Below are 24572 nucleotides of genomic sequence, written 5' to 3'. Positions count from 1 at the left end.
TGAACTGCTTCCCGTATTGGATTACTTCCATCTGCAGTTTGTATATTAAAAATAGAATCTCCTTTACTCTCATCCCAAGGAAAAAATGCATAGCATTTGCTGACACTTGGTGAGTTGATCAACGTATTGCTGTCATTACTTCCAGCAACTTCTGTTATACAAGTGGGTATAATCGATTGGACAGATGAGGAACAAATAAACTTTGCATCCTACAACGCACAAAGAATATCATCTCAGTCTATACTCTTGGAGCAGTTTTGTGTAAGACTACTGTCAGCACTAGACTTCCAGGTACCACAAGTGACTTCCTCTTGGCCAGCATTGCTCCTATCACTGGCGGTACATGAAAATGGATTTGACACACTTTGCAAAAGTGGATGTAATGCTGACCTAGGAGGTAGCATCCTAGATTTTTAATCGTCCCTGACTTTTTGACAAGATTACCGAAGTTCACTATTTCTTCCACTGATTGATGCTTTACTTTTGTAGTTAAATGACAGATTAGAAATTTACAGTAAATTTGGCTCCATTTTAATGGCTTTGCTGCCTGTATATTTTAGCAAAGACAATTACATTGAATGTCCTCGGTTTCACTAACCAAGTTTATCTGATAAACCTCAGGGGCCAGATCCTCAGCTGGCGTAACTTGTCTTAGCTCCATTAGTCATAAGAGGGCTGGTTCTGAGCTGAAACAGTGATGAATGTGGCCACAGGAAAACCCCTGGGTGAATGTGGCCACAAGAAAACCTCTAACTAGAGCCCTTACTGAAGTCAGGGGGTAATCTCTGATAAGCTTGTTAGCATGAGTGTAGGTTCTTTATTGTTTTAACATGTTCTCTCTGTACAGCTTTTACTTTAAGAATAAACGTGTGTGCTTAGAAAGCACTGTTTGGTAATTTAACTGTGGCAATTACACTGTGTACAATCTCTGAGGAGAAAAGTTACGCAGACTGTCTTAGGCAGTGTGTCTTTGCTGTGGAGATCACAATATGAACAGGGAGCTATGCAACCTGGAAACCTCTCCCGAGGACAGAGAGATGCTGGTATCCACCCAAGAGGTGATGACTGAGGAGCTGGGACCCTAGAATGGCTGCCCTTGCTGGACCACAAGGGGGACAACCAGTGCCCAGAACTTGGATAATGGGGTCCCTTTGAAAACAAAGATGAGACCAAACTCATTATACTTATTGTGCCAAGTTCTACATAAAACAGAATCTAGGAACAAAGAATCAAGTTATCATCTATAGATTAATTTGTCCACTTAATACAAGCATCCTGGTAATATTGTTATAGTATTTTTTTAAACCATAATAGGTCCAGAAATTAATAGAAAATAATTGACATATCTAGAAATTCACCGTCTTGTAGCTAAATGCAAGAAAGCATTTACAAATACCAGTAAAAACAGTAAACCCGTTTCTCTGAGTTCTCCCATATAAAGGCTCATCCTATTTACAAAACTATACTTACACATTTCAGTTTTCTTTCAACTATACAAATATTTTTTCTGCAGTCTGTGGCAACGTATGTTTCATCTCCACTTCATTAGGTTAAATTTTGGCCCACTGTGTCCAAATGCTCAAAGTGGAATTACTAACCACAGTACTAAGCTGAAGAGTTTTTTTAGGACCATACAGATTAACATAAATCCTTTTATTATAGTACTCCAGTCTTGGACACAGACAGCCTCAACCCTTTTAACCTCAAACCTTCAAAAATTCTCAGTTTTCTCCTTAGTGACAAGGAAAGGAGATTAATTACTTGGTCATGTTGTCTTTAATACAAACCTTCCAAAGATGCCATGAATATGAAGAGGGACTAATGCATAATAATTCTTATTAGTGGAAATCCTTGAACTATGAAACAACAGGGAAGAGACCACACAGTTTAACTGCACTTTTTTTTTGGGGGGGGGGGGGGGGTACAGGAGAAGGAAGAAATGGGGAAAAGGAAAGGGAAAGAAAAGAACGGTAATAATGAGTATTTCCTTGCAAGAAAAGATAACGCTACTCTTAGTGAATAAAGTATCCATACACAGTTTCACCACATTTCTCTCAAGCTGGCTGGTATGGAGATTATTCATCTAGAATGAGGAACCTATAAAACAGGATCTAAAGTTCAAGTGCCGGCGTTGACTAATTGTTCAAAAGGAGAAAAAAAAAAAGAGGAAAAACAAATAAAGGTTTTGTTCAAAAAAAGGGATATGGTTTTTTGCAGCTTGAAGTTCAAAGGGTCATAATGGATTTTGCAGTACACCCAATCCTATCTGCAGGACTTAGTTGCTGGTTATCAAATTAATCCATAACAGGACAAATACCTTATATACTCTGCTGCTAGAGTATAAGGTATTTGTCCTGTTATACAATCCAACCAGGAGGTTCAGAGTTTTAACCTTCTGCTTCCAAATATCATGCTCGTACATCCAGGCACAATGTCCCCATACCTACTTTTCCATTATTTACTGTAAGTATAATAGGTGTATCAGTCACTGTTTCATAGTCCATGTACTATGAGTCATTACAACATGCGCAGATCAGCGTATGTACATACAGATTGTCATTTTAAATCCCCCAGCAACTGACTGTTTATCTTTACTTTAGATGGAAGTGCTTTCTAGATAATGCAATGATGGACAAAAGAGAAACAAGTACAGTTTTTTTTTAATAAAGATATAATTACAAAAAGGTAAAATCAGCTCAGGAAAGGCAAATTACTTTAATAGATCAGTTTAGACATTTAACATAATAACTCACATCCATTTTAAATACTATTACATAAAGCATGGTGAAGAAAGGAATTTCTGCTTCATAATTAGAAAACTCACAATACAACTTGCCAAAAACCAAAACAGAGCCGAATGAAAATAAATACAGTCCATGCCAAATAGTACAAAATGAAATCAGCAGTCTCTCTCAACAGGAAAAAAACCCCTCTTCTTCTTTTAGTATTTTCCCACTCTGGTATTGTGTTCTGTAATTGGTGTGAGGCCATCTTTAATTCAAGGATTGCTGAGCAGTTCTGATTTCGCTCTGTTCAAAGGCAAAAAATATAAACTATTAAAAAGAGCATAATTTCATTTTGAGAGGGTCTCAGACTAGCTCTTGATAAAGATGCAATTAGAACTACCCATCACACATTTTAAGCCTTTGAAGTATTTTAGTAACTCCAGACACTGATTTATAACTCACATTGATATATAACATATCTTCTGTACAGATGGCTAACTGAGGAAAAGCACTGAAAGTTAATGAATGTTCTCCAAAGCACAAATTTATAGTTTAATACTGAGGGGTTTACCCTTTGGTGTCTGTCTTTTCACCGCTGCTGTCCTTGGATTTATCTTCCTCCTTTACATCTAAAAACAATTAAGAAGGAAAAACACTGTGTGACACTTGAAATATTTGAAGATTCCAGAAACACAATCTAAATTTTTTTAAGATGGGGGTGGGAGGGCGGGAGAGGAAATCAGGAACCTAGGCTGCTTATTTGCAAATTACATCTTATTAAATGAACATACCATAGCTTATGCCATCAGCTACACAGAACTTTTTTCATTCACACTTCATTAGACCTATACAAATTACTAGCTTCAGGATTTGAAACCACAATGGGCAAAGATCTTCATTTAGAACAACACTCCTGGACTGTAAGTACTGTTTCAGTATCTATACAAACATGCACTTTAGATTTTATTAGTTTTTCTTCTTCAGTGTGATGGGAAAGAAAAAACGGTTGTGAGATGTGTTGCTGATGTCCATTCTAGGTGTACGCACATCCATGTGTGCGGCCGGAGATTTTTGCCTTACCGATACCCATAGGGCCAGCTGTGGCGCCCGCTGGAGTAGTGCGCTCAGGTGCCGCCGGCCCTACACCCTTTCAGTTCCTTCCTGCCAACAACTCTGACAGGGGCAGGATGGGGGGGTAATGTTATGGACATGAGGAACACATCTTGAACAACAGTTATGAAAGGTAGGTAGCCATTTTTTCTTCGAGTACTTGCTCATGTCCATTTCATTATAGGTGACTCACCAGCAGAATCAACGTAGGTGGGCTCGGAATTCACAGTCTTGCAGCTTGCAGCACTGCTCTGCCAAAGCCAGCATCAGTTCGAGCCTGCTGGGTCAGCACATAGTGAGACGCAAATGTGTGGACGGACGACCTGGGGGAGAGCCTGATAGATCTCTTGGATCAGCACCTGAGCCAGAAAGGCTGATGATGTTGCCTGTGCCCCAGTCGAATGAGCCATCACGATTGCTGGCAGCGGCACCGTTGCAAGCTCATAGCAATAGTGGATGCAGGCTGTGATGCAAGACAAATCTCTCTGGGCTGATACCACATAACATTTCATCCTGTCTACGACATCAACGAACAACTGCGCTGACTTACGGAACGGCTTTGTTCTATCAATGTAGAAGGCCAGAGCCCGTCTGACATCCAGGGTTTGCAGCCTGCATTCCTCATCTGTCGCATGAGGCTTTGGGCAAAGGACTGGTAAGTAAATGTCTTGACCAGTGTGGAACTGGAAAATGATCTTGGGCAGAAAAGCCGGGTGTGGACACCGCTGGACCTTGTCCTCATAGAAGACTGTATAAAGCAGCTCCAAAGCGAACACCCTGATCCCAGACACCCTATGAGCCCAAGTTATAGCAACCAAGAAGGAGACCTTCCAGGAGAGAAGCAGGAAGGAGCAGGAAAGCCCAGGGTTCGAAGGGGGGACGCATATGCCACAACAGCACAAGATTTAGGTCCCAAGGGAGAACTGGATCCTGGACATGTGGTAAAGATGCTCTAGGCCTTTTAGGAACCATGTCGTCATGGGATGGGCGAAGATCAACCAGCCTTGAAACAGAGGGCGGAATGCTGAAAAGTCCGCCAGGTGTACCTTGATTGAAGATAGCAACAGGGTCTGGAGTTTAAGGTGCAGTAAATAGTCCAGGATGTCCTGCAGCGGGGCCTCTTCCGCACAAATGTCAGTCCGAGGCCCAACATATGAACCGCTTCCACTTTGCCACATAGGTAGCCCTGGTGGAAGGTTTTCTGCTGGACACCAGCGGAGCACTCCTGCTCATCCACGCAGCAGCAAAGCTGTCAAGTGCAGCGATGACAGATTTAGGTGCAGCAGCTTGCCGTAGTTCTGGGATAGCAGATCCAGCCCAAGAGGGAGCTGCAATGGGATGGCTGCCAAAAGACTCAGCAGCATACTGAATCAGTGTTGACTAGGTCATGCTGGGGCAATGAGAACAACAGATGCGTGGTCTTGCTTCACCTTTAGAAGTATGTTGTGGATCAATGGTACCAGCAGGAAGGCGTACATCAGCACTCCTGGCCACGGGATCAGAAAGGTGTTGGACAGGTAGCCCTTGCCCCTGTTCTGCGGAGAACAGAACACGTGGCACTTTCTGTTCTGCAAACAGGTCAACCTGGGGAGTCCCCCATCTGTGGAAGATTAGGTTGACCACCTCCGAATGAAGAGACCATTAAAGATGAGACGAGAAGGTCCTGCTGAGGTGTTCTGCCAGGACGATCCTGGTTCCAGGCAGGTGGGTGGCTACCAGATGAACGGCATGCCGCACACAAAAGTCTCAGAGGCTGAGTGCCTCCCAACAAAGGGCCGAAGATCTGACGCTGCCCTGCCTGTTGATGTACTACATCGCGGCTGTATTGTCCGTCGGAACCCGCACCACCTTTCAGGTGGGGCAAGAAGCCTGGCAGGCCAGGCGAACCACTCTGAGCTCCTGGATGTTGATATGAAGGGCTAGATGATTTTGTAGCCAGCGGCCCTGAGTGCTGAGCTTGCCCAAGTGGGCTCCCCAGCCCAGGTCTGAAGTGTCCGAGACCAGGGGTGGGAGACAGGGTCATGAAGGGAACCCCCTCCAGCATTGACTCGGGATCCAGCCACCAGTCCAAGGATGAGAGGATGTGGCTCAGTACTGTGCTCACTCAGTCCAGGGCATGCCTGCTGGGGATATAGACTGAGGCCAGCCACGCCTGCAGAGGCCGCAGATGAAGTCGGGCATGACTGACCAGGTATGTGCACGCAGCCATGTGGCCCAGTTGCAGGCATGTGTGGGTCGTGGTGAGCAGAGGGCTCTTTATGTGGGCAGTCAAGTCTGACATGGCCTGAAAACGTGCTTCTGGAAGGAAGGCCCTGGCCTGTGTGGAGTCGAGAACCACTCTGATAAACTATATGTATTGAACTGGCGTTAACATGCAATTCTCTCTGTTTATTAACAGGCCCAGATTGTTGCAGATGGACCGCATCAGACTGAGGCTCCTCTGGAGACCTGCCCTTGATGAGCCAGTCATTGAGATATGGGAAGATCCGGACCCCTTGACATCTCAGGAAAGCTGCTACAGTGCCACACGTTTTGTGAACATCCTGGGAGCTGAGGACAGTCCAAAGGTTAGCGCCATGAACCAGAAGTGGTGCCTGGCCACTATGAAATGCAGGAAATGCCTGTGCCCTTGGAATATGGAGACATGAAAGTAAGCATCCTTTAAGTCCAGAGCGGTGTACCAGTCCCCTGGATCCAGGGAAGGAATGATGGAGGCCAGGGAGATCATGCGGAACCTCAACTTCTTGAAGACTTGTTGAGGCAATGCAGGTCCAGGATGGGTCTGAGGCCTCTTTTGGCCTTCAGGATTAGGAAGTAATGGAAGTAGAACCTCCTCCACAGGCCCCAAGACCAGGAGCTATTCAACCTCCTGAACCAGGAGTTGTACGTGAGAAGGGTCCCTGAGTTGGTGACGGACCTTTAAGGGGGCTGGGAGCCCCAACCGGGGAGGAACATTCGTGTGGCTCCCGAGTAGCCTGGTGGGCAGGCCCAGGTCCCTTGGTAGATGATTCCTGGGCCTTCTTGCTTGGTGCTGAGGAACACTTCTTGGCCTTCTTCGGCCCTCAGTGCGACCTGCCTGGAAGGCTTGGAAGCCGGGCAGAGGGCAGGATCCATCAGGAGAGCCCTGAGGCAGACAGCCCGCTCTTTTTGGTTGCAGGGCCAAAAGTTTTTGCAGATCCAGCACTGCTCCTTAACATGGGACTCCTCTCCAAACACTTAAGGCAGCTGCTATGGGGTCGCTGACAGGTATAGGCCTGTTGCAGTCCGAGCAGGACTTAATCCCCTGACACTGAGGCATGCCCTGCCTGAGCCAAAGTCCACACTGGGACTCTAACACTTAACACTACAATATGCAAACTATTTACAAAGGCCCTAAGGCACCAAGTCCCAGGCAGAGAAACTGCTAGCTCTTGCTAAGCAAGAAAGGTGCTCTGACTGACCACCATGGGCGGTAAGAAGGAACTGAGAGGGAATAGGGCTGACGGAGCCTGATTTAGAGGGCACCACAGCCAGCCCTACGGGTACCATGAAGGCAAAAATCTCTGATGGCCGCGCACATGGACGCACGAACGAACGCCTAGAATGGAATCAACTTGAACAAACAATTGAAGAATGAACATTTCAAAAGCACGTTTGTGCTAACGGCTGTCGGGCATCTTACTGCTAAAAAAATTCACTTTAAGAAAGGTGCAATCCTATAATGGGTTAAGGGAGAACACAGTTATATACGAAATTATGCTCTTACCAGTTTTTTTGTCCTCTGTCTCTTTCTTGTCTTCTTCTATTCTGGCTTTCTTTGCTCCTTTCTTATGATCTGCAACGTTTCGTCGTCCACCCTCGCCTTCATCCTCAGAATCAGAGAATTCTTCATCACAGGCTATTCGCTTATCAGATGCTCGAACTAGTATTTAAAAAAAAAAAAGAGACTAAGGAACTCAGTTTTACTGCAATAGGTCTTTCATAAAGGAATTACAGTGAAATAGGTTTTGAGCAACTGATTAGGAGATCAACAGCACTTTGCCCTCTAATCAAAGGGAAATAGAACTATGCCCAAAACATATGAGTAGACTCTGGGGTTACTTCTTAAAATATAATTATAAAGAAATGTTACAAAGACAAGTGAAAATCCAGTTATTTGGTACTGCTTAGCAAGTACTGAACAAATTCAGAAGCAAGGGGATTAACTGCAGCAGGGAAAAGTGTTCTGATTACAACAGTTAGGCAACTGATTAAGATGCCAAGAAGCAGCTGTGCAGCTACCACTAGTGATATCATGCAAGGTTAAGTGAAGCAGTTGTTTCTTAGGTATGGTTTAGAAATAATAAATATCAGTCCTTACAATCATATGATCCATACAACTTAAACCTTATAATAAAAAAAGTTAAACCTGTTGTGATTAATTAAGAAAGTGCTCTGACCATCCATCTCATATCTACCAAGTATTCAAGAATTCTTTTTAGATTTTTGAAAAATATGATCTCTCATTTCACGCAGGACCTATGTTAATTCACTTAATAATACTGTTTCTGAAGGGACATGGCATTCAAATTTTTAAGAGGCTGTAATCCATGTTTCCTTTGGGTTTGCTGCTGTTTTGGGAAGATTTCTGGGACCAGATGTCTCAGCCTGGCCAAACTGTTCTTGTGGCAAATTTAGAATAAAAGAGAGCCTCTTCAATGCTTCAAATTGTTGATCCAGCTAGAAGCCAGGTTAGCCTAGGCTCTGGCATACATCAGAACAGCCTATTGAGCTCAACTTATAACCAGTTACCTATAGGCCCAAAGGGTCATATGTCAGCATCTGGGGATTGCCAGACAATAGAAACACTCTGTTCTGGACATGTCCTCCCCATTCAGCTACTGGGAGGAAGTCTCTACGGGCTGGATCTTTCAACTGGAGTGACAGAAAACAGCTAACCAGAGGTGAGAATCTGGCCCATTATGTTTAAAGTGGCCTTATTCCGGGGGCATATTCTAACACGACACCTAAAGATAACATTTCCTACTAGAAATGCGTTTGTCTGGATCTTCTCCATCCTCATCTCCACTGTCTTCATGAACAGCGTCCTCAGGAATGGCTTGCATCTGTACTCCAGGTGCATGAGGCAACATACGCAAGTTCTCAAATAAGCGTTGTCTGCAAGTGAAGTAGCAGATGGAAAAGTTGTTAGATATAGGGAGAGATGAGCCTTTCCTGCAGTTTCTGGATATTTAATCATAAATGCAACAATTTAAAAGTTGACATTTTTCTATAATTCTTCTGCTTAAACCAGTTCTATTGTGGAAAGAGTGAGATTTCTCTTTTAAAAGGGGAGCAAGGTTCCACTTATTACTGGTTGGCCAGAAAAGTGGTAAATTCATACCATACTGTTTACTAATTGCAACAAAGGATGTTTTACACAAAAGTTTAAAGCTTGAAACGACCAAATGGCCACGACCAGACAGATTTCAGATGTTAACATTCTGCTACATCATAACTAAACATCATAACCACCTGCTCTGCGGAGTGGTCATAAGACACATGTTCTCATGTCCACAGTTATTAGTTTGTCCCAACAACATATACCAAAAGTTTAGCTCAACTACCTTTCAAGAAGGAAAACCAACACTTACTGATTTCTTATACAGAATGGAAGTGACTTTTTCATTCTTACAGATATTTAAATTGTTTCGACATTATTGCTGAATTAAGAACAAAACATTAATGACTCATAAATCCTTACACATAACATGAATTATTTGAATGACACAAAAAGACACTTCTGCAGGTTTGTTATTCAGAATAAAATGTTGGATGTTTCCCATGAATACAAATATAAGCCCTTTAACACTGACCTAAGGTGATTTACAACTCCTTTAACATCCCAAATGATTTGCAGACCATGGCTAGACTTAAAATTACAAATACATTTTAGAATATTTGAAAATATTTCTCCTCCTATTCTGTGATTAATTCAGTGTTCTGGGTTTCTTCTGCTAGAATGGACATTACAAATTCCTAAAGCAGTTCTGCTTTACTCTGCTTACACTTGTTTGGCATCATAGAAACAGAACCCTGAATTCAGGTCACGGCAGATAAGCTTTTCCTACATTTTTATACCTTTCACAGCAAATCTTCCCTTTATGTTCAAGCATGAAAGACCTCATATTAACGGAAATAAAACAACTATGCACCAGAAGTGGAGAGCAATAGGATTTGAATGCCGTTCTCGGCAGTGTCTGCAACTCATGTTTCGTGCTGGCACAAGTCTTGTCAAAAACAATCAAGACTAATAGTGCTTACTCTTTAAAATCAGTATCTTATTGATAAAGACTACTCACACTCCTTTATGACTTTAAACTGAATCTATGCTTCAAAAAGAAGGCAAAGCAAATCTATTTCTCCCTAAGTCATTAAAACCACCATCACTGCAAACGCTGTGATCCTAAAACAGTACACTATATAAATAAAAGGAGATAAAGATGAGGTTTGATTAGGTACGAAATTTATGAAGTATTTCCATCAACAAAAGACTATGATTTTTAGAGTTTTATTCTCAAGGTAGGGAACAACTACTTACTTGATCTTCTCCATATACTCTGGTGTGTTCTGGTTGGTCATATTTGATGGACTAATATGCAGTTTGAAGTCTGGTCCGAAATACTCAAAGTAGTCATTGTATGGCAACTCTATTAAAAAAAAAAAAATTTCAGCCACCTAAAAATCTTGTTTCTAGACAGCTTTTTATACAACTCAGACTGCATAACTGGACTTTAAATAACATACTGGCAAACTTCAGGTATTGGATGAATATACAACTTAGAATGCTTTTAAGTATAGCAGAAAGCCACTGTATAGTGTTTTCCCTTCAAGTTGCTCAACAAAGATGAGGGATGAATTAATGTTTGCTAGTGGAGAATCTGAGATTGAATCTGCATCCCAGGCATAAGAAACACCGATATCTGGGTAATGAGACTCAGCAGAGAATGATTTCAATCCCAGTGAATGCAGTATAGGAAATCTCAATGGACAAAATTAGATTTGATTTGTTTAGCCATAAGATAGGAAACAAATACTGGAACATTGCAACATAAGGTAACATTTTACAGAAAAAAATGCCTAAGATTCCCATTGTTGGGAGGAAAGATGTGATTAACTGAGGACAACTTGCCATTAGTCATCTTCACTATAGTTGAAGTCAAAGGTGAACTGTCAGGCTGGAGGGAGGTTACTAGTGGAGTTCCTCAGGAATCGGTTTTGGGACCAAATCTTATTTAATCTTTTTATTACTGACCTTAGCACAAAAAGTGGGAATGTGCTAATAAAGTTTGCAGATGACACAAAGCTGGGAGGTATTGCCAATACAGAGAAGGACTGGGATATCATACAGGAAGATCTGGATGACCTAGTAAACTGGAGTAATAGTGATAGGATGAAATTTAATAGTGAAAAGTGCAAGATCATGCATTTAGGGATTAATAACAAGATTTTTTGTTATAAGCTGGGGACGTATCAGTTGGAAGTAACAGAGGACGCGAAGGACCTCAGAGTATTGGTTGATCACAGGATGACTATGAGTTGGCAATGTGATATGGCTGTGAAAAAAGCTAATGCAGTCCGGGATGCATCAGGTGCTGTATTTCCAGTAGACATAAAGAGGTGTTATACAAGGCACTGGTGAGACCTCATCTGGAATACTGTGGGCAGTTCTGGTCTCCCATGTTTAAGAAGGATGAATTCAAACTGGAACCGGTACAGAGAAGGTCTAAGATGATCTGAGGAATAGAAAACCTGTCTTATGAAAGGAGACTCAAAGAGTTTGGCTTTTTTAGCCTAATCACAAGAATGCTGAGAGGAGATATGATTGCTCTCTATAAATATATCAGAGGAATAAATACCAAGGAGGGAGAGGAATTATTTAAGCTCAGTACCAATGTGGACACAGGAACAAATGGATATAGACTGACCATCAGGAAGTTTAGACTTGGAATTAGATGAAAGTTTCTAACCATCAGAGGAGTGAAGTTCTGGAACAGCCTTCCAAGGAGAGCAATGGGGGAAAAAGACCTATCTGACTTAGACACAGCTTCATAAGTTTATAGAGGGGATGGTATGATGGAATAGACTAATTCTGGAAATTAATTGGTCTTTGACTATTAGCGGTAAATAGGCCCAATGGCCTGTGATGGGACGTTAAGTGCGGCGGGATCTGAGTTACTACAGAGAATTCTTTCCTGGGTGTCTGGCTGGCGAGTCTTGCTCACATGCTCAGGGTTTAGCTGAAACCATATTTGGGGTCGGGAAGGAATTTTCCTCCAGGGGAGATTGGCAGAGGCCCTGGGTTTTTTTTGCCTTCCTCTGCAGTGTGGGACATGGGTCACTTACTGGTGGATTCTCTGCACCCTGAAGTCTTTAAATCATAATTTGAGGACTTCAATAGCTCAGACACAGATTAGGGGTTTGATACAGGAGCGGGTGGATGAGATTCTTTGGCCTGTGTTGTGCAGGAGGTCAGACTAGACAATCAGAATGGTCTCTTCTGACCTTAAAGTCTATGATTCTGTATCAGAGTGTGCTCTCAACCAAGCACATAGCAGAGATTTTTCTGCTCATAAGATCACAACTTGATTAACATGGGTATCAACCCACAGCATCAGTAACAGGGAATGGTTTACTGTGAAAACTAAAAAGTCTCCTGATGGGTAATTTAATTCATATTCTTGAGAACTTATTGCCCAGGCCCCTCCGTAGAAGCACGTGAAGTCTTGAATACCAAGAAAGTATGATGCATTCTATTTGCTATACACAATGCTCACATTTTCTTGTATAAATTATGTTAAGTACATAAGAGCCCTATTTAGGGATGAAGCAGTATGCTATCTCCCAATGCCCTTGATTGCTTCATGAGAATCAAATCATTGGGACCGACTCTTGGGAGAAAGCTCTGGGTAAAGAACCCCTCAGATTGATTCCAGGCATCAGGCTAGCAGCAGGAGCTACTGAAATAAGTGGGCCAGCAGATTTTGCCACAAGGCTCGGGGGGGAATGGTGTGGGGAGTAAGATATCTGCTTTTGGGGGGAGGGAGGATCCAGTGTAAACACGTCTACAGAGGTCAACTGCTTTACATAACTATTGCAGGTTAACTTCAGTTGTTACAGAAGTTTGAGGCTTCTGGCAGAGGTGGTCTCAGTTACCTGGCATAGGTTTAAGTTTGGGATACAGAACATAATAAAATAGTGCATACCCCATGCAATAGTGTAGGAGTCATTAAGTGGGGGAGCGGAGACATGAAAAATACAACGTCCTCCCAACCCCCCGACAGAAAATGTAAATTCATCAGATAGGAACAGCATCCAGAGGTATCCAGGTGGCCTCAGGACATTGAAGATTCCACAGTAGTTAGTCCAGAGTCTGATTATGCAGGAGTGTGGGACCCCCTGGGAGTTCATCTTCTCTGGACTACTAAAGAAAAGATATTGAGAGCTGAATATACTGACACATCATCACTCCTATACAGGGAAGCTCTGACAGAAAGTAAGTAGGGACAGGACAAGCATGGCAATGAGAAATCTGAATGGCCAAGGGAAAGCTAGTACCTGTGAAAATTGGGAGTCGCTTTTTTAATCTATGCAGGCTGTATTTAGGAGACATATCTGGAAAAAGCCTAGTGTTAATCAAATATATGGACTTAATTTGAAAGGCATTTAATAAAACAAGCTATACCCCCAGATGTAACTGGGATGAGCAGCTTGGACAGAGGGCTGCAATGCAGACAGGAATCTGGTTGTACATCATACACTGTGGTTAGAGGGGATGACACCACAGAGCATAGGTGTTCAAACTGATAGTGGCCTATTTAGTCCTCTGAAAGCCCAACAGAGACCCCAGCCTCGTAATAACATTTGCTGGGCATTTAACGAAAACAGTTGTTTTTGGAACATCTGCAAATTTAGACATGCTTGCAAGATGTGCTTCAGGCCCCCAAGGCCTGTAACTGGTACAAGTTACAGGGAAATTTTGGCAAAAGACTGGGGGTAAATCAGGCTCACCACACATACCTCCAGGTCAAGGAAGAGGGCAAAGGTGATGGACCAGGAAAAGAGCAGAGCAGATGGCAGTGGGATGTTGGAAATAGCTTTGTTTCCAGTTAGGCTTGAAGCATTAAGGGTACTCGCCTTGGGGATTACCTCAACAGGACAGATGGAAGAGTATTTGCTGTTTAACATTCCCTATATGGGCTAAGAAGTCATGTAATGTCCAAAAATTTGAAGTCCACAGATGAGTTAGGTCACATTGTAAAGAAAAAGACCACAAAGCAAATAAGTTCTAACAGTTGCAGGGCCATTCATTCATTTATCTGAGAAACCCTTCGGGTCTTCCCCTGGACCTGGTTCCCAAGAAGGTACCTAAAGAATATCACTTGATCCACCACCTGTCACATCCATAGGGTAGTTCAGTTAATGAAGTGATAGATTATGTTCAGTACACTATTTCCCTCATGATGAGGCTGTGCACATGGTTTGGACTTGTGGCGCAGGAGTTGCTATCAGCAAACTGACATCAAGTCGCCTTTTCTATTGCTACTAGTTATAATGGGAAAGATGCACCTTTTGGATTTTGTTCTGAGTAAGTTTTATTTTGGTAAGTAGCTCCCTATGGGATGTTCCATGCTTGGCATTTGAAAAATTTCAGCACAATACTGGAATGGGTAATTGCCCAGGAGCCTGATTTACAGCATGTGATACACTACTTTGATAACTTTTTGTTTGCAGGCAGGGCAAATTCTGAGTGTGCACTAGCCTGCTGACCACATTCTAGACCCTGGCTAATAAACCGGGGGGGGGGGGGGGGGGAGATACCTCTGGAACTGAAAAAAGAGGGACCCCTCTACTAAGCTGACCCACCTGGGGCCGGAGTTAGATATGTGGACTATGGTGTATGTAGACTGGCCTAAGATAAGTGGGGGGAACTTCTGAGATTGATTGTCAAGGCAAGCGTAGCCAGGAAGGTTACATTGTGAGAGCTGCAATCTATTAATGGGCATCTTAACTTTGCATGCTGAGCGGTGGCCCCAGGGCAGGCATTTTGTATCTGTCAGTGGCCACCGTAAGAGTATCAAAAGCCAACCATTTTATAAGAGTTAATAAAACGATGAAGAAGTATTTAGGAGTATGGGAACAGCTTGAGTAATTTTAACAGAGTGTCTCTTTGGAGGGAGGGAACGGATAATAGGGGCAGATTTAAAGGCTCACTCAGATGCACTGGGAGGAATAGATTTCAGGGTATTTTACCAACGCACGTGCTGTGCCCACAAACAGCCCCCAGTTGGACACAAACTGGAATAGTAAAGGGTACAACATTCCTTGAATTCTTTCCCATTTCAGTGGCAGTGCTCTTTGGGGGAATGGATTTTACAAACCGTTTCTAAAAAAGTGGAGTGGTAACATGGCAGAAGTACATATCAATCACTAGTCCCCTATGTCGTCCAGGGTTATGAGTCTGAAGGTGATACTAGTGTTTAAACTTTAACATGCTGCAAAACACGTACCTGCGATTGACAACGGTATAGCAGATTCGCTGTCCTAACTTTCAGACCTGCCATTGGGAGCCCACAAGGTGCCCGCACAGATGCTAGTAGCACTCTGATACGGTGGTGTACGATAGCTCTTGGGGTTGTACAAAGATTGGTAGTGCAACAAACATTTAGGGCTTTATGACAGGTGTTTTCGCAATTTTGTGCAATTTCAGAGGGAGGGCTTGTCTAAGATATGGCACATTCCAGAGGACCAGATACTTCAGTACATGGGGTCATTGGCAATCTGTGGTTTGACATCATCTACCATCTCTAGTTACCTCTCAGAGATTACACTTGCCAGTAGGATTAGGGATTACCCAAATCTTTGTGATGGATTTTTATTTCAGAGATTTTTAATGAGGTGGTCTCAAGACATCACTGTTCAGACACTTAAGAGCTTTGGGGCAAGTTCTCAACAAAATATGCAAAAATGGACAGGAGATGGCCTTGTTCAAGGTTGAATTCCTAGTGGTCGGTTCTTGTATTATTGAGCTTTTAGAGTCAGAAAATTAGTGCCTGAGTCAGTGAGGGATATTCCAGGAAGGACTTTGAATGGAAGGATTTACAGTACGAGGTGTGAAAGGTCATTCAAACCTTGAGAATGTCAAAAAAGATCTGAGCAGGCCAGTACAGTCCATAATGCTACAGGAGGGTAGTGAGGCAAAGATTTGTCTAGTAGAAGCACTGAAGGAATTATATAGCAATGAGACCAGCTGGGTACAGGCTCCTCTTTATTCATGAGGATGGAAGGCCCCGCGTAAATACTATTTGTTATAGTTTTAAGAAATGGGCTTACGAAGTTGGGGCTATTGATGCATGAATTCCCACCCATTCTGGATGGGGCCTGTGACAGCTGCGGCTCACTTAGGACTAGAGTGATTCAGGCAACTGGACAATGGCATTCAAATGCATATAGGTCACATGTGAGACCCAAAGCAGAGAATCAGAGCTAGTTTTTCTGTGTTTCCAATTACAAAGAGACCAAGTGAGCAGTGGTGTGATCTGCAGGCATAGGCAGGCTTCTGGGTCATCTGGAGGATCACATCTAGGTCTAGGCAGTGAGACAATTCCGAGCTGGCATGGAAGGAGGGGCATTCTCAGGAACCAGCAAATGCCCCTTGCACACTCTTTGGCAGCCCAGGAACAAAAATCAGATGTGATTATTGTTTACCTCTGTGAAAATGATTTAGGATGGCAAAAAGAGGTTGACTTAATAAATTGAACAAAGGGGGGTTTCGGGCAGACAAAAGATTCTCCCCCCGCCCCAAGGGGTGATAATTATTTGGTCTGACATATTGAGTGCAGGGCATAATAGGGAGCAGTGAAGCCTCCAAGGGTGAATAAGACCAGGAGGAGTGCAAGTAGGACGGGTGGCTAAATTCATACATCACAGGCCCCTTTGGTAATTCCACATCTGGACATACCTTACTGAGCACCCATGTGATTCAGGGAGGATGGAGCACACTTATCCGATTGGAAGGCAGATTTATTTTTGTCCAATATTAAGCAAGGAATCAACGAGTATCTAGGAACCTGCCAAATGTTGGAGGAGATAGCCAAGCATAATTTGCATATGTCCAGTGAAGGAATTTGTTATGGAAGGGGTACAATCATTGCATAAAAAGGAATGGAAAAGGATGTAAAGGGAAGCATCCTTTAAGAGAGTTGAGGTGGGGGTTGGAGCTCCTACATGTTACAGCAGAGACCCAGTCCCCTCTCCTGCTCTCACCCCTTTAATCTCTTTCAAAGGAGGACAGCTGGGACCAGGCTGAGGCTTATGCAGCAATGATTAGGAAAACGGTTATGACCCTGCACTGTACAATTTATTTTTGAGTACTCCCAGATATTTTAAGTGAATAATTAAACCACATCCCTTGCCTTCTTTTCTTCCAGCATGGCCAGACAATGAATCTACAACCCCGCAGCGTAAGAATCACTGTTGTCTGGGCAACGAGAGTCAGCACAGAATGAAACACAGAACACTTAAGAATGAAAAGCACTGAAATCAATTGTTCCTGTTTGCGTAGAAAAGGGTCAAAGGGGCACGAGTGTGTTTGGGAAGCTTGAGGGGAGAAAGCAAGTCTTTTTAAGGACAAGGTTGAAGGAGATCGTGGATAGGATGCGTTTTGGGCTTGTTAGCCTCTTAGAGTCTGTGAAAGGGGAACTAAGAGCTGTGTACACATGCATCATTCCTTTAACTCTTCCGATAGTGTGGGTAAGGTTGATTCACTATTACAGCATTTAGAAAAGCATTAACCTGCAAAGAAAAATTTGAGGCGAAAAGAACCTGAGGACTACAAATACCGAAGAAAAAAAAAAAAAAAGCTAAGAGCAATGAGAAGGAAGACTGCATTGCCTATACCGGCTGAATGGGATCACTTCACATAGAGAAAATACAACAAAAAAATCTTAAAAGGTAGAGAACAGTAATCATTCTGTTCTTTCAATTGCTTTTGAGTAACAGGATGACGCAGAGGAAGAGTAGGATGTAAAGTCCGTTTCCTAGAGGCTTCAGAAGACACAGGGCAGAATCTGCTTTTAGGAATAACTAAGTCAAGAGTAATTCTACTGAAGTCAGTGAACAGAGATGAGAGAATCTAGTGTCTAGTAAGAAAAATGTTAGAATTAACAAAACCTTCCAAAAACAGAGGAAAAAGGCAAACGAACAAGCCAACAAATAATTTTGAAATTTTACTATAAGCCATTTTAAATGTGGTCTGAAAGATACATTGTTCCAAGTCAAGACTGTTGAAACTTCTGGGGTGTGTATCTCAGAGTTTTATACTGCTGCCTATCACCACAGTATCTGAGTGCCTTCCATGAAAAATCAATACCAACAGTAAAGTCCCTATTATGGATTTATGTATTCAAAAGTTGGGTACAATGGAAGAGATACAATCAAGAAATTTATGGTTTAAGATCAAAAGAAGCTTAAATTTAACAAAAAGTGAAAAATACACCAGTGGCTCTCAACTTTTCCAGAAGTCTGATTTGTCTTGGGTACCCCCAAGTGTCACTTAAAAACTACTTGCTTACAAAATTAGACATAAAAATATAAGGGTCAGCACACTATTATTGAAAAATTACTTACTTTCTCATTTTTACCATGTAACCAATTGAATATAAATAGAGTACTTACACGTCAGTGTATAGTATATAGAGCAGTATGATCTCATTGCCTGTATGCACTTTTAGTTTGTACTGACTTCACTAGTGATTTTTATGTAGCCTGTTGTAAAAATAGGCAGATATCTAGATGAGCTGATGTATCCCCGGAAGACCACTGCATATCCCCAGGGGTATGCATACACCCTGTTGACAAAGTACCAGACTCAAGTCTAAGAGATTAAAACAAAGTTGCACATACCAGAACTATATTAAGTTCCTGAGAGATGCTGGATTTTAGGTGATGACAAGTTTATTTGCTACCCATCATGAACTGGACTAATAAGTTTAAGAGTAAGTTTGGTTCTGATAACATGTGACAGAAAGTAACTTCACAATCCTTATGAGAGTTTAGACAGAAGAATATATTTCAGAATTAATATTTACCATTAGGAATTTCACAATCTAAGGCAACAGCAGTTTCATATGTCCAACATCGAGCAACATTACGGATAGTATATCCTCCTCCTCCTAGCATCAGCAGTGGCAAGTTAAAAGTCTTTACAACCTCCACACATTTAGCATGACCTACCAAAAAGATTTAAAAGCAAAATAAAAAAAAGAAATAAATTAATTTTTATTAAAAAAGTCAGATGAACCTAATTAAAATGGAAGATCTAGAACTAAGCTTCAGCACAGCACTTTTAGTTCTTAACTGAATTAATCATTTTTGAACAAAAACAGATGTCAGGATTGGTAAATGAGAAATGGACAGAACCCGAGGCACAATATTTCCATCTTAACATTTTCTCCTACTTTGCATTAGCATCGTTGCAATTCTCTCTTTTCCAAAATGTTGTCTTTTTTATAACTTACATTGGCATGCAAGGACAAATACAGGGCCAGATTCTTGGATCAGCGCAGTGCAGGAGCCAGAAAGGCTGCAGCTATCCGATCCTCCCTGGGTCCATGTTGACCCCAGCACACTTTAGAGCAGCCCTTGAGCTGCTCTGGAGTATACTAGCTGATTAGATCCCCAGTGAGCCATATGGCAGTGAGAGAGCATTAGTTATGGGGACAAAATCTCCATCTAGAGAGAGAGAGCTACTTTCTACATCTTTTGTGCTGCTACAATGTCACAGGATGGACCACATCACAGTTCGGGATCTGGTCTTCACTTAGTGATTATTTTGAGAACAGTCTTGTGGTTAGGGTATTGGACTGGGAATTAGGAGATGTGGGCTCAGTTTTCAGAGAGCTGAAAACTTCATGGATGACCTTAGATAAGTCGATTGCGGTGGGATTTTCAAAAGCATCTAAGACAATGGTTCTCAATCAGGGGGGTCCGCTGCAGAGCCATTTTGGTGGGGTGGAGGGCAGCCCAGTGCCCCCCTGTAGGGCTAAAGCCCTGGTGCCCCCACAAGGCTGAACCTGGGAACTACGGGGCTGAATGTTGGAGCCCCAAGATCCAGTGACATTATAGCGTTCGAACCTTGGAGCCTCCCATGGGGCTAAAGCCGGGAGCTGCGGGGTTGACACTCCAGTGCTCCCGTGGGACAGAAACCCCAAATCCAGTGGGCGGAGTTGGGAGGGCGATGCCCCTCCCCACATACTACAGTACCTTACCCAGGGAGGGCCAGTTCCATCCCCCGCCCACCTTCTCTCCACTTGTCTCTTGGCCAATTCAGAGGTTGGAAACTGTAGCTGGGCAGTGCAGGGCATCTGCTGCTCTGGCAGGTGCTATGGAGTTGGCAGCCACAATGGTCCCCTGGTGCCTGGCCACTCCTCAGCTCCTTTTGACTGCTTGGGCAGCCAGTAATAGCCAACCAGGTGGGGGGACCCAGCTCCAGGGCTGACAGAGTCCTCATAGAGCAGTGACCACAAGTGGGGGGACCCTGCCAGCACACAGCCCCTAGCAACCACCCTGCCTGCACACAGTCCCAGCTACCTCTCTCCCTGCACTCTGCCTGCACACGGCACTTAGGTACCTCCTACCTGCACCCTGAGCAGTTTTCAAACTCTTTGAGCTGTGCACCTCCCATCTGAGTTATAATTTTTGGTTGCTTTCCCCCCACACCCGCCAAAACCCGAATGGGTGGGGTGGCCTGCTGAGGTGAGTCAGGGGTTGGAGGTGCTGTTTCTTACCCAAGCTCTGTCCCCCCTCCTCCAAAAAAAATTGTCAAACTATGCCTATGCTCGAGCCCCCCACCCCCGAGTTCCCCCTTCCCCTGCTGGGTCCTGGAGTTTTTACAGCATGTCTGGGGCCTCAGAAAGAGAAGGTTAAGAACCCCCGATCTAAGAGACTTATATCTTTCAAGGGAACTTGTGTTCCTAAGTACGTATCTAGCTAAACCTTTAAGAATTATCACCTTAAACAAAACTGTGATGATTCAAATAAGTTTGAAGAATGTTAGTGACTACTATTACAATGAAACAGTTGTCGATGTAATTTTTTCTCCTTTCTTTAGGAAAGTGTACTAACAGAATTCAGTAAGTATCAAAAGAATGTTACTTCTCCTCCCCATTTTGCTAACTTTAGTTGAACAGAATGAGAAAGATTTTTTTTTTAATTAATTATTAAAAATCAAGAGAGTTCTGGAAATTTAATAACGTGGACAAATATTAAAGTAAGGCACAGCACATCTTCGTTTACTAGCAAATTCAGTGCGGCAACTAATATTCTCAGTTCAAGAAGATAGCTAGTTTGGCATACTGAAAAAGTATTCACAGTTAAATATAGCGAGTCACATCACAAAGTGAACCCATGGTTGTAGACTATGTACATTACAGAAATTTAAATCCAGCATAAGAATGTGGAAATCAGACATTTGGTGTATTACCCCACAATCTAAAACTGAGTTGTACAGCTACGGAATAAAGAGGGAAGCCCAAGGAGTTCCAAACCAAAATGAACTAAAGAGATAATGAAAAAACAAAAATGGAGGAAGAAATGAGACTAGGAATAATGAGATAATACACAAAATCTAAGGAAGAAATGGTTATGGAAAAGGTGGAAATACAAGTTGCGTAATTTTAGTAAATGGATGTGGATGGGAGAGAAAAAACAACTGTTTCTCGATCTCTTTGGCTACCAGTCTCATTCACGGTGACAGGCAGTGAATTGGACTGGTGGCCAGAAGAGAACGACTATCCAACTTAACTTGCCAACTTCGACCTCTCTCCCTCAAACATATTATTTGATAGTGATTTGGAGAATGAAGGCTCCCTTCTTCTAAACAAAAATTAATCAAAAACAGGCATTATTGTGCATCTGTGAGCATTTTCTCTATTGTTTACCTTTGACAGTAAGATTAAAACACCCCAACCTGTCACCAGATAACGAGTCAGCTCCACACTGCAATACCACGGCACTGGGCTGGTACATCTCCATCACTTTGGATATGATCTATATATAAACAATATAAAATAGCAAATCTTAAATTCAACCTCACAACAACCAGGCAATTTTTCAAATAGGGTTTAGACAATACTCACTGGCTTGAATATCTGCCCATATGATTCATCATCTATACCATCTCTCATTGGAAAATTAACCGCATAGTATTTGCCTTTCCCAGCTCCAATGTCCTACAAAGGAAGTTGAAAAATACACTATTACTAAAGAAGATAATGCTTACCAAATCATAGTAAACCATGTGTCTTAAAATATATGTGTTATTATTCAGGAAAAAAAAAAAAAGCAGCTTGCTTAATTCCCTATTCTTCTGCAAGATCATTCTGAAGCATAAAATGTACGTGCCAAAACTAAAATGGAGGAAGTGTACCATCCCCAAAATATTGATTTTTTAAAAAATTTAATGATTAAGAGAGCAAAAGTACCTTTATACGTTCCTCCATAAAAATGGAAGCTTTTAAAATAGAAGAGAAACTGTACTTGCAGATTGGAAGAGAGTAACCAACCATATGGCCAGTAATCCCCTCCCCCCCCCCACACCAATCCCCTGGTTGGCTGATGCATGGAGTAACAATGAAACCTTTAAAAATAAGCCATACCTTCACATCAATATAAAATGTGCCATAACGGTCTATTAAGTGACTGATATGAACAACAAGAAATAGATGCTTCCTTTCCCCTAAACAAAGGCTTCCAATTAATTAAGGCGGTAAAAAGCTTCCAAAATAAAAGGAAGTTTACTAATAGGTCTGAAAACCATAAGCAAGAGGATTTTTGTAACTGGCTTAACACTGGTCAATTACTGGAGAGCAGAATACAGCAATCAGTTATTATTTTAAGTATGTTGACCCAGGTCCAAATTTTACTGGGTTAATTTAAAAACACTGTTGCTGCAAATTTTACAGTAAGCCAATTTGCGTATTTTCCAGTTTTTGGTAATTGAGCAGTTTTATTGGTAGTACAATAGCAATCTGTCACCTGGAGAAACTGCCTTTTTTTTTTTTTTTTTTTTTTTTTTTTAAAGAAAGAGCCAAAAACTACAAGGTGAACTCATAGAATACTAGGTGGTGAATGATTCTCAACTCCTCCCCCACTCTCGTTCACTATCAGCATGGATTTCCCTTTTGATTTCCCCAAGCTTTAATTACAGTATTAAACTTGAAGTGATAATCATGCATGTAAGATGCTTACTTAAGTCACAAGAACAAATCATCTAAAAGAGCAGGTTAAGAAAGTCTGAAAAAAATCAATAGTTCAATTACTTAAATAAATACTGTGGTTCTGAGTATACAGGTATCTGGACAATATTGTCCATAGCACCCAAGACACACATTTTCATTTTGGTGACTGTCAGACTAACATTTTCAGAGGGCTACGTTGGTATGCACTGAAAATACTAAAAGCTACCATCTTTTTCAACTGCATCAGCCTAGGTCACAAATATGAGCATCTGTGTATGCAGCATTAGGTAGATTCTCAACTGATTTATCAAGGCATACTGTGAAACGAGAGGGTCTCTGCAGGCATCCTCCAAGCTGAACAGAAGCTCCAGTAGGCCTGACCCCAAGGGAGCTGATGTGGCTGAACTAGAACCCTCAGGAATTCAAAAAGCTGGAGAACAGAGCTGGGAGGAGTTTTCTGGATAGAAAGTTTATTCATCAAAACATGTAGTTTTGGGTCAATCGGAACAGGAGGTACTGATTTTACCCAATAGCCAAGTGGTTAGAGAATTCACCCAAGCTATGGGAGACCAGTTCAAATCCCCATTTTACCTGATGGGACCTTGAGTCTTTCACACTGCAGGTAAATTCCCCAACCACTGAGCTATAGGTAGGGCCTTTAGTTTTTCCCAGGAATTTATCAAGGTTTATTACCACAACAACAAACACAGGTGAAAAATCAGTTCAAAAACCTTTAATTTTTCTGGGTAAATATCATGGTTTATTTTGGTGGATGAAAGGACAGGAGAAAAAAAGCATTCAGTAGATTAATGCTTTGAATTCCATTATCAATGTGGTTTGCTGCAGAATTAAAACAGAACTCAAAACATAATGCCACCTCTGAGTTTAAGAAAACAATGAATCTCTAATCCCCAAATAAATCTTTTCATTTGAACAAACAGTTTACTGTTGTAGACTCAGAACTACTAGCTTATAAATATTTACATTTAATAATTGGGCCATATCATTTGCAGCGCATACACTCAGATTCATCTTTTTCTCCTGTTTTTGTTTCTTTAAAACTTTCAAATACTTCCTCATGTTCTGAAACATATTCTGATGCAAATTTTCATTTTCTTCCCATTTTAGTGTATCAAATTTAAACTGTTATCTGCTAACAGCGTGAAACGTGTATGTGGTGGGCATGAGATTCATCAGTCCATTCAGATGCGCATGTACTTCAGAGCTTGCATGGATGTCTGTCTGTTTATTGTGTATATCTTCTAGATTAATACATAGCCTTATTTCATTGCATATAAACATGGACTAATATATTATCGTAATCTCTCTCTATATATATATTGAGATACATATTGATTAATCTCATGCAATGTATTTTCCTAATAAAATAAAAGTTATTTTGTATGTATTTGAATGATACAGAAGTAGGGTGAAAATTGGAAAAAAGGGAAAAAAAAAAAACACCTTTGTAAGACCTGGG

At 41.9% G+C, this 24572-nt stretch overlaps 1 protein-coding gene across 1 annotated transcript in view; it reads right to left on the bottom strand.

Moving 5' to 3' along the window:
• Positions 1-2645: 2645 nt before the first annotated feature.
• The window catches only part of HDAC2 (histone deacetylase 2), a 55991-nt gene continuing 34064 nt past the window's right edge, over positions 2646-24572 (bottom strand). Inside the window, exons 7-14 of the mRNA XM_050949731.1 lie at positions 21992-22084; positions 21794-21902; positions 18944-19084; positions 10396-10504; positions 8842-8972; positions 7582-7737; positions 3298-3355; positions 2646-3029 (exon numbers count right to left, since the gene is read on the bottom strand). Of these exons, the coding sequence (XP_050805688.1) occupies positions 2999-3029; positions 3298-3355; positions 7582-7737; positions 8842-8972; positions 10396-10504; positions 18944-19084; positions 21794-21902; positions 21992-22084 (828 nt within the window). The 3' untranslated portion in view covers positions 2646-2998. The remainder of the gene's footprint in view (positions 3030-3297; positions 3356-7581; positions 7738-8841; positions 8973-10395; positions 10505-18943; positions 19085-21793; positions 21903-21991; positions 22085-24572) is intronic.

The sequence above is a fragment of the Gopherus flavomarginatus genome, chromosome 4 (assembly GCF_025201925.1).
Source record: "Gopherus flavomarginatus isolate rGopFla2 chromosome 4, rGopFla2.mat.asm, whole genome shotgun sequence".
NCBI lineage: Eukaryota > Metazoa > Chordata > Testudines > Testudinidae > Gopherus > Gopherus flavomarginatus.
The sequence above is the reverse complement of the archived record's forward strand: the minus strand, read 5'-3'. Positions and strand labels throughout refer to the sequence as shown.